At 39.1% G+C, this 17,224-nt stretch overlaps 1 protein-coding gene across 4 annotated transcripts in view; it reads right to left on the reverse strand.

The window, feature by feature from the left end:
• RABGAP1 (RAB GTPase activating protein 1) overlaps positions 1–17,224 on the reverse strand; it is a 159,121-nt gene that overhangs the window by 124,849 nt on the left and 17,048 nt on the right. For 3 of the 4 annotated variants that reach the window (XM_060300459.2, XM_060300458.1, XM_060300457.1), the window contains exon 2: positions 10,691–10,890. The exons of the other annotated variant lie outside the window; for it this stretch is intronic. In XM_060300459.2, coding sequence (XP_060156442.1) covers positions 10,691–10,840 — 150 coding nt within the window. In that variant the 5' untranslated portion in view covers positions 10,841–10,890. The remainder of the gene's footprint in view (positions 1–10,690; positions 10,891–17,224) is intronic. 4 annotated transcript variants of the gene reach the window in all.

A 17,224-nucleotide genomic window follows, 5' to 3' on the forward strand; every position in this document is an offset into this window, starting at 1 on the left:
ATTTCTGAATTCTCAAACATATTCCAATGACCTTCATGCCTATCCTTATGTCAGTACTTCACTGTCTTGATTACCACCGCTCTATAAGTTTAGAAATTGCAAAGCGTGAGTCCTCGACTGTGTTCTTTATTTTCAACATTATATTGGCTATTTAGGGTCCCTTGCTATTCCATACAAATTTTAAAATTGGCTTGTTGGGCTTCCCTGGTGGCGCAGTGGTTGAGAGTCCGCCTGCTGATGCAGGGGACATGAGTTCGTGCCCTGGTCTGGGAAGATCCCACATGCCGCGGAGCGGCAGGGCCCGTGAGCCATGGCCGCTGAGCCTGTGCGTCTGGAGCCTGTGCTCCGCAACGGGAGATGCCACAACAGTGAGAGGCCGGCGTACCACAAAAAAAAAAAAAAAAAATTGGCTTGTTAACCTCTACAAAGATGTTACCTGGGATTCTGATAAGGAATGCACTGAATGTGTAGACCAATTTGAGGAATAATGCCATCCTAACAAGTCTTCTAATGCATGAACACTGGATGAATTTCCACTTATTTAGGTCTTTAATTTCTTTCAACAATGCTTTGCAGATTTCAGAGTATAAGATTTTCACTTTTTTAAACAATGCAAAGTATTTAATTCTTTTTAATGCTATCATAAATGCAACTGTTTTCCTACTGTCATTTAAGATTGCTACTTACAAGTATACAGAAATAAAATTGATATTTGCATGATGATCTTGTATCCTGCAATCCTGCTGAACTTATTAGTTTTAATAATTTTTAGTGGATTTCTTAGGACTTTCTACATACAAGATCATATACAACCGCCAACAGAGATGATTTTTATTTCCTTCTTCCCAATATGGATGTTTTAGATTTTTACATGCCTAACTGCTCTGGAAATAACCTCAAGTACAATGTTGAACAGATATCCATGCAGTGAGCCTAAACGGAGGAGGAAAAAATCTACTCTTTCACCAGCGAGAATGATTTTAGCTGTAGGTTTTTCACAATTGCTATTTATCTAGTTGAGGAAGTGCCATTCTATTCATAGTTTCATTTGTTTACTTTCATGACAAAGTGTTGAATTGTTATCAAATGCTTTTACTGTGTCTACTGAAATGATTATGTTTTTGCTTTTAATTCCACTGATATGGTATGTTACATTAATAGATTTTAATATGTTAAACCAAACTTCGATTCCTTCGATTCCCACTTGATCATGGTATGTAATCCTTTTCATATGTTGATGAATTAAGTCTGCTGGTGTTTTGTTGAGGATTTTGTCTCCATATTTATAAGAGATACTGACGTGTAGTCTTATGAAATCTTTGTCTAATTCTGGCATCAGGGTAATATCATCCTCATAAAATGAATTGGGAAATATTCTCTATTTTTGGGGGAGTGTGTTAAGTACTGGTATTCTTACTTACACATTTGATAGAGTTCAGCAGTGAAGTCATCCAGGTATATTTTTTATTGCTAGTTCAATCTCTTGTTATATGTCTATTCATATTATTTATCAGTTTCATTAGTGTTTTTCTTGAAATTTGTCCATTTAATCTAAGTTCTCTAATTTACTGGCATACTACTGTTCATAAGATTCCTTTATAATCCTTTTTATTTATGTAAGTTTGGTAGCAATGTTTCATTTCTGATTCTAGTAATTTGTGTCTCCTCTTTTTCTGTTGGTCAATCTAAAATGTTGTCGATTTTGTTGATCTTTTCAAAGAACCAGCTTTTGGTTTCATTGATTTCTCTATTGGTTTTCTCTTCTGTTTCATTAATTTTCACCCTAACCTTTTATTTCCTTACTTCTCCTTGTTTTAAGTTTAGTTTGCCCTTGTTTTTCCAATGTCTTAAGGTGAAAAATTAGGTTATTAATTTGAGATCTTCCTTCTCTCATAATATAGGAATTTATAAGTAGAAATTTCCCTATAAGCATTATTTTAGCTATATTGTGTAAGTTTTGGTATACCTTCATTTTCATTCATCTCAAAGTATTTTCTAATTTCCCTTTTAATTTCTTCTTTGACCCATAAGTTATCTGGGAGTATGTTGTTTAATTTCCATGTATTTGTTAATTTTTCAGTTTTACTTCTGTTATTGATTTCTTCACTGTGGTTGGAAAAATAATTTAGGTGTACTTGAGAAGAATGTATATTATTGTTGTTGGGTACTCCATAGATATGTCAGGTCAAAATAGTTTATAGTGCTGCTCTAGACTTCTATTTACATATTGGTCTCCTGCTTAGTTTTTCTATCCGTAATTAAAAGGAAGTATTATAACAACAATTATTGTTGAACTATTTCTGTGTTCATTTCTGTCATTTTTTGTTTCATGTATTTTGAAGTTCCTTTATTAGGGATTTCATTGTTGGACCTTCCTGGTGGTCTGACCCTTATAGGATTATAAAAAGCCCTTTTCTTTTTTTTTTTTTTGCGGTACACGGGCCTCTCACGTTGCGGAGCACAGGCTCCGGACGCACAGGCTCAGCGGCCATGGCTCACGGGCCCAGCCGCTCCGCGGCATGTGGGATCTTCCCAGACCGGGGCACGAACTCGTGTCCCATGCATCGGCAGGCGGACTCTCAACCGCTGCGCCACCAGGGAAGCCCCTAAAAAGCCCTTTTCATCCGTAGTATCATTATTTGTTTTAAAGTCTATATTGCCTAACATCACTATAATCACTCATTTTCTTGTGACTGTTGTTTGCATATCTTTTCCCATCTATTTAAGTTAAATATATTTACATCTTTGAATCTAAGATGTGTCTCCTAGATGTTGTTTTATCCAGTACTGACAATTTCTACTTTTTGATCATACTGCTTAATCCATTCACATTTAATGCTATTATTGATATAGTTCAATTTAGGTGTGCTATTTTACTTTTTGTTTTTTATTTATCTGTCTCATGTATTTTTCATTCCTTTATTCCTCCCTTACTACTTTCTTTAGAGTTTAGTAAATAACTTTCTAATGCAGCACTGACATTTCTTTAATATATATATGCACATGTATATATATGCATATGTGTGCACGTGCACACACACATATACATATATACGTGCACACACCACTGTAGTGGTGCCCCTTTGGATTCTTACTCTTCTTCCCCACCTCATCATCCCTCCCCCAAGGCAACCACTCTTCTGCTTTCTGTGAGTGTAGATTTGTTTTGCATTTTTTAAAATCGTATATAAACGGAACACACAATATGTGCTTCTATTTATGGAGTTGGAGGGGATGTCTGGCTTCTTTCAATCAGCTTAATTATTTTGAGATCATTCATGACTGTGGTAATGAGAGGTCATTTTTTTTTGACAGTTCATTCTTTTTTTTAAGAGTCTAAATACTTCTCACATATTGTTTTATTTACTTTTTTATAAAAGTTCCGAGAAAAGGTCTTTGTTTTATACATATATATATTCCAACTTTATTGAGACTTACTTGAAATAAAATATTGTATAAGTTTAAGGTATACAACATGATGATTTGATACACATATATATTGGAAAATGATTCCCACAATAAGGTTAGTTAATACATCAACTCACATAATTACCATTTTTAAAGATTAATCTCTTAGGAACTTTCGATTAATTATATAATGTAGTATTGTTAGCTATAGTCCCAGTGCTGTACCTTAGATCCCCAAAACATATCCACTGCCTAACTGGAAGTCTATACTGTTCGACCAACATTTCCTCATTTCTTCCACCACCACTGCCCACCTCTGGGCAACCACCATTTTACTCAGTTTCCATGAGTTTGGCTTTTTTAGATTCCACATATAAATCGTGGAATGTGGAATATGTTGTGTTTCCATATTTGTTTCTTTCAAGATGTTTTCTGATTTCCCTTTTGATTTCTTCTTTGACCCAATGGTTGGTCAGGAGTAGGTTGTTTAACTTCCACATATTTGTCGATTTTCAAGTTTTCCCCATTGTTTTATTTCTAGTTTTATACCACTGTAGTCAGAAAAGAATCTGGTATGATGTCAGTCTTCTGAAATTTGCTAAGATTTGATTTGTGACCTAACATATACTTGTTTTGAAATGGCCCCTCTTTTAGTTCCCATTTGCATGGAATAGCTTTTCATCTCTTCACATATGACACATGGATAAGTCTAGGTGTGTCCTTAAAGCTGAAATGAGTCTCTCTTTTTTAAAAATTTATTTATTTATTTTTGGCTGTGTTGGGTTTTCGTGGCTGTGCGTGCACTTTCTCTAGTTGCAGCGAGCAGGGGCTACTCTTCGTTGTGGTGTGTGGGCTCTAGAGCGCAGGCTCAGTAGTTGTGGCGCAGGAGCTTAGTCGCTCCACGGCATGTGGGATCTTCCCAGACCAGTTCTCGAACCTGTGTCCCCTGCTTTGGCAGGTGGATTCTTAACCACTGTGCCACCAGGGAAGTCTTGACATGAGTCTCTTATATGCAGCATATAGTGCGGTCTTGTTTTTTTAATACATTCTGACACTTGTCATTTGATTGGACAATTTAATTCATTTGCATTTAAAATAATTACTGATAAATAAGAACTTACTAATATTATGTAATTAATTGTTTCCTGGGGACTTCCCTGGTGGCGCAGTGGTTAAGAATCTGCCTGCCAGTGCAGGGGACTTGGGTTCGAGCCCTGGTCCAGGAAGATCCCACATGCCGCGGAACAACTAAGCCCGTGCGCCACAACTACTGAAGCCTGCACGCCTGGAGTCCATGCTCCACAAAAAGAGAAGCCAACGCAATGAGAAGCCGGCACACCACAACAAACAGTAGTTCCCGCTCGCCACAACTAGATAAAGCCCGCGCGCAGCAACAAACACCCAACGCATCCAAAAATAAATTAATTAATTAAAAAATAATTGTTTTCTGGTTGTTTTGTAGTTCCCTTGTTCCTTTCTTCCTCTCCTGCTATCTCCCCTCGTGAACTGATGATTTTCTGTAGTGGTACACTTTGATCCCTTATCTTTTATGATCTATTGTAGCTTATTACTTTGTGGTTACCATGAGGTTTACATAAAACATTTTACAAGATATAACAGTATATTAACAGTAACAACCTAACTTCAATCGCATACAAAACTCTACCTTTTACTTCCCCAAACACTTTGCTTCTGATGTCACAATTTAACTTTCTATATTATGTATTCATTGTAGCTATAGTTATTTTTTAATACCTTTGTCCTTTAACTTTTATACTAGAGTTTCTTAATCAACACACCACCATACTACAGTATCAGACTATACTGATTTTTACTATATACTTATCTTTTCCAGTGTGTTTTATATTTTCATATGTTTTCATGTTACTAATTAGTGTCCTTTCATTTCAGATTGAAGAACTCCTTTAACCACTTTTCTTAAGGTCTAGTGATGATCAACTCCCTCAGCATTGGGAAGTACAGGTATCCCTCACTTTCCGAAAGTTTGCAATATGCCACTTTGCTTTTAGAAAGCCCTACATTAGTACTTGTTTTCGCTAACTGAAAGAAACCTGAAGAGGATTTTTGCTTTTATGAAAAAAAGCAATTACTGTACTAATGTAGGTTGTTTGTAAAAGCGAAGGGGTGTAACACAAACTTTCAGAAAGCAGGGGATACTCTTCACTATATGCCATTTCAGCTTACGAAGTTTCATAGGAACATTCTACTTTCAGATTGATGGGGAAAGCTGTAATCTTTCTCTCTCCTTCATTTCTTTTTTTTTTTGGCCATGCTGCACGGCTTGCAGGACCTAAGTTCCCTGACCAGGGATTGAACCCACACCCCTGGCAGTGAAAGCACGAGTCCTAACCACTGAAGCCCCAGAGGATTCCCTCCCCTTCATTTCTGATGGACAACCTTGCCAACTAATGTATTCTTGGTGGGCAGTTTTTTTCTTTTAGCACTTTGAATATATCATCCCATTCTCTTACGGCCTGCAAGGTTTCTGCTGAGAAATCTGCTAAAAGCCTTATGGGGGGTTCCTTTGAAATGTGAGATAGTTTTTTTTTCCTCTTGCTTGTTTAAAAACTGTTTGTCTTTGATTTTTAAACTTTATTGTAATATATTTTGGAGAGGATCAGTTCGGGTTGAAATTCTGGGGGCACCTATAAACTTCATGATCTCAGATATCCAAATCTTTCCCCAAACTTGGGAAGTTTGGCGGCTTCCCTGGTGGCGCAGTGGTTGAGAATCCGCCTGCCAGTGCAGGGAACACGGGTTCAATCCCTGGTCCGGGAAGATCGCGCATGCTGCCGAGCAACTAAGCCCGTGTGCCACAACTACTGAGCCTGTGCTCTAGAGCCTGCGAGCCACAACTACTGAGCCCACATACTGCAACTACTGAAGCCCACGCACCTAGAGCCCGTGCTCTGCAGCAAGAGAAGCCACTGCAATGAGAAGCCCGCGCACCACAATGAAGAGTAGCCCCCGCTTGCTGCAACTAGAGAAAGCCCGCGCGCAGCAACGAAGACCCAACACAGCCAAAATAAATAATTTTTTTTAAATTGGGGAAGTTTTCAATCATTATGTTTCTAAATAAGCTTTCTGCCCCTTTCTCCCTCTCCTGTCCTTCTGGGACTCCAATATTGCATAGACTGATCATTTTAGTGGTATGCCACAGTTCACACTATAAACTGGGCCTGCTGGCCATGGGCCAGCTTTCTTCACTCCTTTTCATTTTCCCTCTGTTCTCAGACTAGATAATTTCAAATAATGTGTCTTGTACTTCACAATACTTTCTTCTGCTTGATCCAGTGTTTTGATGCTCTCTATCACATTTGTTTTCCCTGAGATGATGATGAGTGCTCAAGTGTGTGGTTTCTTCCAATCCCACAGAATCAGGTTGACTTTTTGCATGTGCTCACTAGCCATTTGCAAAGACTCACACATACCATTCTTGCCCTCAGGGATGTGCACAGGGAGGCAGCCACAGGGTAGGGACACGTTTGGGTGAGGAGTGTGGAGCTCAGAGGTGGCCATGGGCCAGCTGGGGGATTGGCAGGGGAGGTGTCCCCAGTGGCTCATGGGTGGGCTTCCTGAGGGAGTCCCCAGAGCAGTTAATAGGATCCACGCCCCTTTAGATGTTCCATTCCCAATCTTGGCTGCTCTTCTTCCAGCACAACTGTCGACCCCCAGGTTATCCAGTTTACGACTCAGTATTCTGGACGGAGTGAGAAAGAAATGGGCCTTTCTGGCAGTGTACCACAAAGCTGGGAAAGTCAGGTGCTCAATCACACACTCTCACTTTCCCCCATGGAAGAAATCATGAGCTAAATACCTGCTGGCACTGAGCTGTGCCACCTTGGGGGTGGGGTGACACACATAAAATGAAACTGTTCCTTTCATCGTCTTCAATGGGTCCAATCTTGGATGTTTTTGCCCCAATAATGTGCTGGAACTTCTCTGTTGGGCTCCTGGACTTCCATGAAGGCACTCTCATCCATTAGTGTCTAAATTGGTGTTCTTTGAGAGTGGGATGGTAGAAAACTCCTGTACTGCCATTTTGATGACATTTCTTTCCATTAATTCTTTCTTTTGCCCATTGAAATTTACTGTTGAGCCTCTCCAGTGAATTCCTCATTTCAGTTATTGTGCTCTTCCACTTCGGAATTTCCATTTGGTTCTTTTGTAATTTCTATCTCCTTAATGATATTTTCTATTTGATTTTACAGTCATCATACTTTCCTTTATTTCTTTAGGCATGATTTCTTTTAGTTCATTGAACATATTAATAATGGCTACTTTCAAAGTTTGCATATTAAGTCCAATATTTGACTCTTACAAGCAGTATGTGCTGCCTTTTTAAAAATGATGTATAGGTAATATTTTCTTGTTTCTTTGCATGTCTCACATTTTGTGTTGGAAACTAGATATTTTAGGTAATACGTTGTTCCAGTTCTCGGTACTGGTCTCCACACCCTAGGACTTATTTTTTATGCTTGCTTGTTTGTTTAGTGACTAGCTGACTTATTTTAGTAAATTCTATTCCCCTAATTCCCATGGTGTTAAACCTTTGATGTTGCTCCTCTGGGGTAATTTGGATTTGCCTTCAGTCATCCTGGGATAGTAGTTTTCGCAGGATGCTCTGTCTCTATGACTACATGTGGATATTAAACTCCACTAATTGTGGCTGATTTGCTCAACAGTTTTCAACAATCCACTAAGGTAATAAACTGTTCCACAGAAAAAACCAATAAAATTAGGATACTTTGGGCTTCCCTGGTGGCGCAGTGGTGGAGAGTCCGCCTGCCGATGCAGGGGACACGGGTTGGTGCCCCGATCCGGGAAGAACCCACATGCCGCGGAGCGGCGAGGCCCGTGAGCCATGGCCGCTGAGCCTGTGCGTCCGGAGCCTGTGCTCCGCAACGGGAGAGGCCACAACAGTGAGAGGCCCGTGTACCGCAAAAAAAAAAAAAAAAAAAAAAATTAGGATACTTTGACAGGAGAGCTCCAGAGGTCAATGTTTGAGCTCTGTCTCTACCACAGGCAGTCTTCTCCCTGCAAGCCTACAGTTAAACCGTATGTCCAACCAATCTAACAATCTCTTCCCAATTACCTTTCACCACAACCTCCACTGTTTTTGAGGGTACCCTTAGGCTTGAACTTCTCTACACTCTGTTGTAAGTATGATTTTTTTAAATTATTTATTTATTTATTTATTTTGGCTGCATTGGGGTTTTTTGTTGTTGCTATGCGCGGGTTTTCTCTAGTTGCAGCGAGCGGGGGCCACTCTTCGTTGCAGTGCGCGGGCTTCTCATTGCGATGGCTTCTCTTGTTGTGGAGCACAGGCTCCAGGTGTGTGGGCTTCAGTAGTTGTGGCATGTGGGCTCCGTAGTTGTGGCTCGTGGACTCTAGAGCACAGGCTCAGTAGTTGTGGCGCACGGGCTTAGTTGTTCTGCAGCATGCGCGATCTTCCCGGACCAGGGCTAGAACCCATGTCCCCTGCATTGGCAGGCGGGTTCTTAACCACTGAGCCACCAGGGAAGCCCTCTGTTGTAAATAAAGTCGGTTCCTACGGGAAGAGATAAGGAGCTGTTTTATGTCCCACTTCTCACTGCAGGCAAAATCTCTGAGCTATAGTTATGAAGTTGGGAGTGCAGACAATGACGTACTTCTCTCTGAGCGACACATCTTCAGAAAATGAGTATTTGGTAGGTGTGGGAGGTTGCGTAGTAATCTCTGGTATTTTTGACTTCCCTCTATTAGTGTGGAACCACTACCTTACATGCCAGAGCCAGGGTAAGGATAAGGGCAATTGGGCTCTCAGTATTCTCAGCAACACTGTGCCCTACGTAGAGCCTTCATCCCAGAAGTAAGGTCTGGGCAAAAAAAAGGCAGCCCCTACCACTCATTCACACTTGGCCAGCAAAAGGTGACGGAGGCAGGATGAGGAATGCTCTCATCCTGCTCTTCACTGGAAGACAGCCCTCCAAGTGGGAGCTGTGAGGAGAGGAAACCCTATTTTCTTGACTGTACCAATCTGGAGTGGAGTTACCATCTTGCTCAGCTGGGAGATGGGAAGGAAAAAACAAGTCTTGGCTCAAATACCACAGATTCTTAACCAAATTTTAGTAAATTTCTCTGAATAAATGTTTCTTCAATTGCTCTATGTCCTTTAGAACATTTCCATAGACTTTAATTTAAAAAAATAGTAATTGTCACCAATTTTTCTGGGGAATGGGTCCACAAAGCTCACACCATCCATGCTGTCTCTCTCAGCCAGTGATCTCATTCTTTAGCACTTTTTATTTACTTTATTTACTCTGCTTTAATCTCTGTCCTAAAAAGGGTGGTCTTCCTCAGGGTCTTTTTATTTTCTGTTCCCCGTGGAAAGTGCTTTTTCACATTTCTCCATGAACAAGTTCTTCCTCATTTCACTCAGATCTCTGCTCAAATGTCATTTCGAGACATTCTCTAAAACAGTACCTCCCATTCACTCTTTATTCATGTATTCTGCTTTGATTTTCTTCAAAACACCTAAATTTACTTAACATATTCATTTTCCTATTTGCTTAGAGTCTGTTTCCCCATTTGATTAAAAGCTCTAGGAGGGCAGGGGGCTTTGCTCGCCTTATTTGCTACTGTATCCCGAGTATTTATAACAGTACTTGGCACAAAGTCAATACTCAATAAACACTTGTTGAATAAATAGACATAAACAAGAATCAAAATATTTTTAAAGCTACTTACATTTTAAGTGACATTAACAGGTAATCTGTTCTTACTTATATCCATAAAGAGCAAAACAGTAACAGAGTATGGGAAAAGAAGTTAATAGTGATTTATTTGGCAGAGAAAATATAAACAGAAATGGCCAAAAGCCAGGAATTTTAAGTTCTGTTTTACTAATTCTAAAACTTATTTTTATAAATAGCACTGCAGACCTGCCACTGCCTTTACACTACATACACCAGGACCAAAAGAAACAATCACCTCTAACTCAATGGGAACATGAAACAATACTAAAATAACAAATGCTTATACTATGATCACTAGTTTTTACAGTTAGGGATATCAGAAGATTTAGAAGCTAATCAAATTGAAAATCCTTAATCAGATATAAATTTTTCACTATCACTAATTATAAATAAAAAGCTTTAGCATTAAAAAAAGAAAGGATATTATTTCCATGTCCTCACTTTCACTCCATATACCTTCCTATTAAGGCCAAGTTTTGCTTTAGCAAGGCTAAGCAAAAGAAATGTAGGTTATGTAGTTTTACCTTGAGTCCTGTTTTCTCGTCATCACTTCCATTATTTGTAGATGGTGTCTCATCTCCTTGCCTGGAAACCAAGACAAAATCTTCACTATTAAGAGTAGACACAGAGTCTGAGGAGACACTGATTTTTCCAACAGAAGCCTTGTCATCCATGACTCAAGAATGAAGCTCAACTCATGAATGATTAAATATTTTAAAAATGCCTGAAAAACAAAAACCATAAAGATACTCATATAGAATGTCTGCCAGATATTCAATTATGTTCTAATTTTTACAAAATACATATGGAAAAACTTAGGGGGGGGAAAAAAACTTCCAAAATCTTTCCCAAAGACTTTCACTACTTACAGTTTAGGCTTTTTATTCCAGATATAAGGGAATTTGATGAAATTGAGGGCCAAGGTACTTCAGATTTCAAATATATAAATAAATAAATAAAACATATTCCCTTGAGAATAACTCTGCCTACCTACACTGATTTCTTTGGCATATGTTGTAACTCTATTCTTTTTAGAGAAAAATTATGAAGTACTGAACTTGTTTTCTATCCTTTAATTTGTAAAGCTATATAAACAAATGAAATTGAAAGCGCTTAGGACAATAACTAAGGTTTTCCTAACATTGCTGATACTTATACTAACAACATGTTTTAAGAAACAAAATTTCATATTAACCCCCCCCCCCAAAAATAAATTCAAGGCAAGGCAAGCATAAATTCTAGAGCAGGGAAATACCTTACATAGCAAGAAATCAGAAGTCTATTAAAAACTCAATATTCCTATCCCACAGTTTCTTAGAACTCAGCTCAATATGAACATTGCCAATAAAAGAGTTTCACGCCAAAAATTTCCAGCAAGAAGTTAAAAATGTGTCAATTATGAAAAGCTATTCAATTATTTATTGACTCATGGAATAAAACTCGAACTCATCTACCATTTAAAAATGTGGTTCTGGGGACTTCCCTGGTGGTCTGGTGGTCAAGAATCCACCTTCCAACGCAGGGGCCGAGGGTTTGAGCCCTGGTCAGGGAACTAAGATCCCACACGCCTCAGGGCAAATAAGCCAGCGTGCTGCAACTACTGAGCCCATGCACTCTAGAGCCCACGTGCTGCAACGAAAGATCCTGCATGCCACAACGAAGAACCCACCACAAGGAAGACCCAAGGCAGCCAAATAAATAAATAAAATTTTTTACAAATGCCTAAAAAAAAAAAGAAAAACCTGGTTCTGCATATTTTGTGGCAATGTTCCCATTTGGTTGCCAAAACAACAACAGAACAGACGATACAACATTATACTCAGAGAGCTTTAACCAATAAACAAAAGTTGCTCTAAAAAAAAAAAGTTGTTCTCACTGTATACTCATCTTGTACCTCAAAGAGGTAAAGGTTCGGAGAATCTGTTTAGTCTCTCCAATTAAGAAGTCCTGATCTATGCTTTGGATTTTTAACTGAACATACGTTTATTGAGCATACACCATATGCCAAGCACTATTTTTTCCTCAAAGGCTAACATCTACATAAACACATGGCAGCAAGAATTACACAATCCCGGGCTTCCCTGGTGGGGCAGTGGTTGAGAGTCCGCCTGCCGACACAGGGGACACGGGTTTGTGCCCCAGTCCAGGAAGATCCCACATGCCGCGGAGCGGCTGGGCCCGTGAGCCATGGCCGCTGAGCCTGCGCGTCCGGAGCCTGTGCTCCGCAACGGGAGAGGCCACAACAGTGAGAGGCCCGCATACCGTAAAAAAAAAAAAAAAAAAAAAAAAAAGAATTACCCAATCCCTGAATACCACAGTTGGAAGAAAACCTAGAAATTATCAATACTGTTGAACAGATAAGGAAATGGCAACCCCAAGAGGTGCAGGGTCATTTAATCAGGCATAACTAAAGCTCAAACCCTGGACTCCCCGCTTTCTATTTAAACTAACTTCCTTGCTTAAAGGCTTTACGTTTCATAGGACTAAATCTAAATGCGTAGCGTAGCATTTAGAGATGCTTCAAATGTACTTTTGAAAACTTTTTTTAAAATGTAGTTCTGCTTCATCTATGCAATGAATACTTACCAAATGTCTAGTTTATAAAGAATAGAATATGCTAAACAAGAAAAAATAGATTCTTGCCCAAAAGGAGTTTATAATTTAGTAGAGAACAGAGGCAAATTGAACAGGTTAATAGGTACTGATTTAGGGTAAAGAAAACTATGGAAACATGTTGGAAGAGTTAAAAAATATACTAGAGGAGGTAATACCTTTGCCAAGGATATATATGTTAATACCTTGAGGTATCTGCCCTCCTAGGATCCTCCTCCTAAAGTGGTTCCCTTGCTTCTGTACTCTGACAACTAGAAATAATCGTTCATGATCTAATAACCCTCCTTTTCCAAGTGGCCTGCCCATTCTTTCCCCAGAGTCAAACGCACCGCCTGCCTTGTTTCGGTTCCCATAGCAATTTACATTTTTTACAGTACCTATTATGTTGTGTTACAATTTGATGTTGAGTCCCTGAACAGCAAACTTAATATTCATATATCTATTTCACAGATTAGGAAATTGAGGCTTAGAGAGACAGTGTAACTTGTTCAAGGTAACGGTTGTAATTTAATTGGTTAGAAGCAAAGCTAAAAATTGAACCAACATATCTATGATTCCAGAAGCTAAGCTCTTTCCATTAGATTATGATGCTTTTCCAATGCTACAAATGTTTGGGCTTTATTCCAAAATAGTCAGTATCAGATAAAGGAGTCTCTATCTTTTTTAGAACTTGTACTTTGGGTAAGATTTTCATGTTTAATTAGTCTTTTTTCTATCTTTTAAAATGTTACTAATAGTAAGATAGCAGAGGGCCTGGGAAAGTTCCCTAAAGCTATGATCTCAGAGACACTGAGAACTTTCTACAGTATTCTAGACTCAAAAATAGTATACTTTGGTATTTATACTATGAAACTGAGAAGATTTGGCAGGCTCAAAGCTCAACCTATTTTCTTTGAGGAGGTGACAGGAAAGTACACTTTATAAGATACTTTACTATTTGTTTTGGCACCTGAAAGTAACTGAATCACTCAGTGGGAATGGGATTTATCAAAACACTACGCAGTACAGGAAAGGTTATATACTAACACTCCTCTTCTCTGGCCTCCATGGGCAGAAGTGAAAAGGGAGCCCATGGCCTCCAAGGTCTCTGAATAAGACCACCCCTTCCCTGGCCTCCACAATAAAGACGTGTCCCAGAACTTGGTATACTCCTGGCAAAATTCTACAGTATTTACAACCTCTGTCTTGAGACCATAAGAACTAATTTTGTTGTCTTTAATCCCTACTTACACCAATTACCACATGAAGTCCCCTACTCTAATTCCAATTCTCATGGACAATAAAGTACAAACTTCCTCCCCCAAATACCCCGCACTGCCATCCCTCTTTCTACTTTTCTCTATACCACCTATCACCATTCGACACGTTTTACATTTTAATCATTTGTTTTTAAGTATCATGTAAGCATAAGGGCAGGGATTTTTGTCTGTTTCATTAGCTGCTGTATCCCTAACAAGTGAAAGAATGACTGGCACATAGTAGGTGCTCAAATATTTGCTAAAGAAATAGGATAAGCGGCAAATAAAGATGGAAAAGAACAAGAGCCACCCATGAAAAGGCAACAGCAGCTTTTACAGACTGACAGTAAGAACAGAAGTCATATTTGTGACAGTAAAGCACACCATTAAGAGAAAAAAATCCAAGTTAGTATGCTGGTTCTGCTATTTAATAATAGTGTAAGCATGGTCACACCAAGCCTCAGTTTCCATAAATGAAAATGGCGTACTATCTACCTCATGGAGCCATTATAAAAATTACTAAGGAATAGATATATGTATATCCAGGAGCCAAATGCTATTGAAGGGCTGTCAAGAGTCTTGATGACGGCCAGTTCTTTTCCATTTCATCACTCTCTTCATTATCTGGAGAGTGAAACTAACTTCCAATTTTAAAGGAATTAACAAGTAAAACTGATTCTGGAAATTCAATTTAGGAAACAATATTAGTGCAAAAATATATAACATTCTTAGTTCCATATTCTAATTTATTTATACCTAACTAAATGCAAAGGAATACTTTGTATCTCTGAATAGTACTTTACAGATTACTAAAATATACACATTCTTTATCTCATTTTATCATCCTAACAATTCTCTAAGGTAGACAAAGATTTTTATTCCACTTTAAATGAAATAATATACATATGAACACCCTGGTATTTGGTAGGCACTCACAGTTTGTCTCCTTCTTATATAAGTGATGAGCCTAGACCCTTATAACATGTCCAGTTACCAACAGGGCCAGGTTGGTGAGTGCCAGTTCAGGGATGTTTCATTCTATCTCCTTTAATACATCAACTAACTTAAAATGATAGGTAATTTTGCTTAATTATGCAACCTCATGCATCCAAACCAAAGGTTCAGTTATGTTATATCCTGCTCTGTAACGTAAGTGACAATTCTATGCTCAACAATGCACTTCTGCAAAGATCATAGTAAATAATGTACCTCAATCTTGTTGAATGAAAATTCATTTTCATTCTCAATCTCCTCTTAAAACTATAAACCCAGCTAAAGGAAAGTGAAATGTAAAAGAACTAGCCATGGTAAAGGCTCTTTTGACAGTTCGTCAAAAGCAGTCAGTTCCTGGATAATCAGTGTTTACTTTTTAAAAACTTGAACTTTTTTGGGACAGAATACCATCAGATATTTGTACTGTTTCTAACATCATTCACAGTAGTAACATAAACAGTGAAATTGCAGTGGCATGGATTTGCTAATGTGCAATTAGTAGAGGAAAAATCACCTCCCAATAAGTGACCTACCAAACTTGATAAAAGAGGTCTGCGTGATACTTGTAATTGAACTTGACATGCTTGAGACAAGTAAAATGTGCTAGCTCCCGGCCACTAGTTCAGCACTCTGGTTCATCTTTATTTCCTTGGTTTTCCTGAAACTCTTCCTGAAGGAGAAGCACAAACTCCTCCTGCACTTCAGTGGGACTCCCCACTCTCACTGAGCAGTCCCTCTCAAAATCTGGCTCCCCTACCTCTCACCAAGCTTCACTGCACATCCTCTTTTAAAAGATGAATTCAAACCTTGTCTATGTGACCCTGGGTACTTTAACATTCTCTGAGCATCCGTTCGGAAAGGAAAAAAATATATATCTATAAACATTTAAAAATCAACAATACAAAATTTCAAAACCCAAACTATTCTTTTGAGTTCTCATCTTACTTCTACCAGCTGAAATAAATGAAAATGCTGATCATTTCCATATTGTGAAACTCTTATCTTTTTGCTTCCATCTTCTACCTCTGGTACCTTTTCCCAGCTGTCTTTTAAGTTCCTTTTTTTCTGCCCATTCTTTATTTTTTCTTTAAGTTTAAAAAAAAATTATTTTATTTGTTTATTTTTGGCTGCGTTGGGTCTTCGTTGCTGTGCGCAGGCTTCCTCCAGTTGCGGTGCGGGGGCTTCTCATTGTGGTGGCTTCTCTTGTTGTGGAGCATGGGCTCTAGGCGGGTGGGCTTCAGTCGTTGCAGCACAGGGCTCAGTAGTTGTGGCACGTGGGCTCAGTAGTTGTGACTCACAGGCTCTAGAGCGCAGGCTCAGTAGTTGTGGCACGTGGGCTTAGTTGCTCTGCAGCATGTGGGATCTTCCCCAACTAGGGCTCGAATCTGTGCCCCCTGCATTGGCAGGCAGATTCTTAACCACTGCACCACCCGGGAAGCCCCTCTGCCCACTCTTTAAATTCATCCTGGCCTCCTTCTTGTTCCATCCTGGCCTCCTTCTTGTTCCATGGAACAAGATCCCTTAGCTATCTCAATACCTCATGTGGTTATAAATTTGTGTGTGTGTATGTGTGTGTGTGTGTGTGTGTGTGTGTGTGTGTGTGTGCGCGCGCGCGCGCGCTGATGATACTGCAGCCCTGTCTTTCTCCCTAATTTCATGTGGGTGTTTGTGGTTTTTTTTCTATTCAGTACTGAATGTTTGATATGTGCCAGGCACTAGGTACAGTGTTACGGAGAGGAAAGGTACTCTTTCCCCTTGACAGGCTTACAGTAAACAAAATGGACAAGTAAACAAGTAATTACAATAGAGTATAGTGCTTGGTATAATCGAGGTATGCAAATGGTGTTATGTGAATACACAGGTGGGATCTGCTACATGTGTCCCATGTCCAAAGCAGACCCCATCTTCACACAACCATATTCTTCCTCATATCTCCCCTAACAGTGGTTAATAACCACTGATCCAAGATAGAAATGTCCCCCAAAATCCATGACTCCTTTTCTCATTCTCCCTTGGGATTCTAATGGATTTTAGTTCCAAAACATACCCCAAATATATTCCTTCTCTGCCATCTTTCACGTCAGTGACTTGAGTATTTCATTCTCTTTCAACTTAGCTACAACATAAGTCTCCCTTCCTAGACTCTCTCTAGTCATTATCAAGGCCTCAGAGTTAATTTCTAAAATTCAGATTTGATCATATATCTCACCCCTT

This window comes from Globicephala melas, chromosome 6 (assembly GCF_963455315.2).
Source record: "Globicephala melas chromosome 6, mGloMel1.2, whole genome shotgun sequence".
Classification (NCBI taxonomy): Eukaryota; Metazoa; Chordata; class Mammalia; order Artiodactyla; family Delphinidae; genus Globicephala; species Globicephala melas.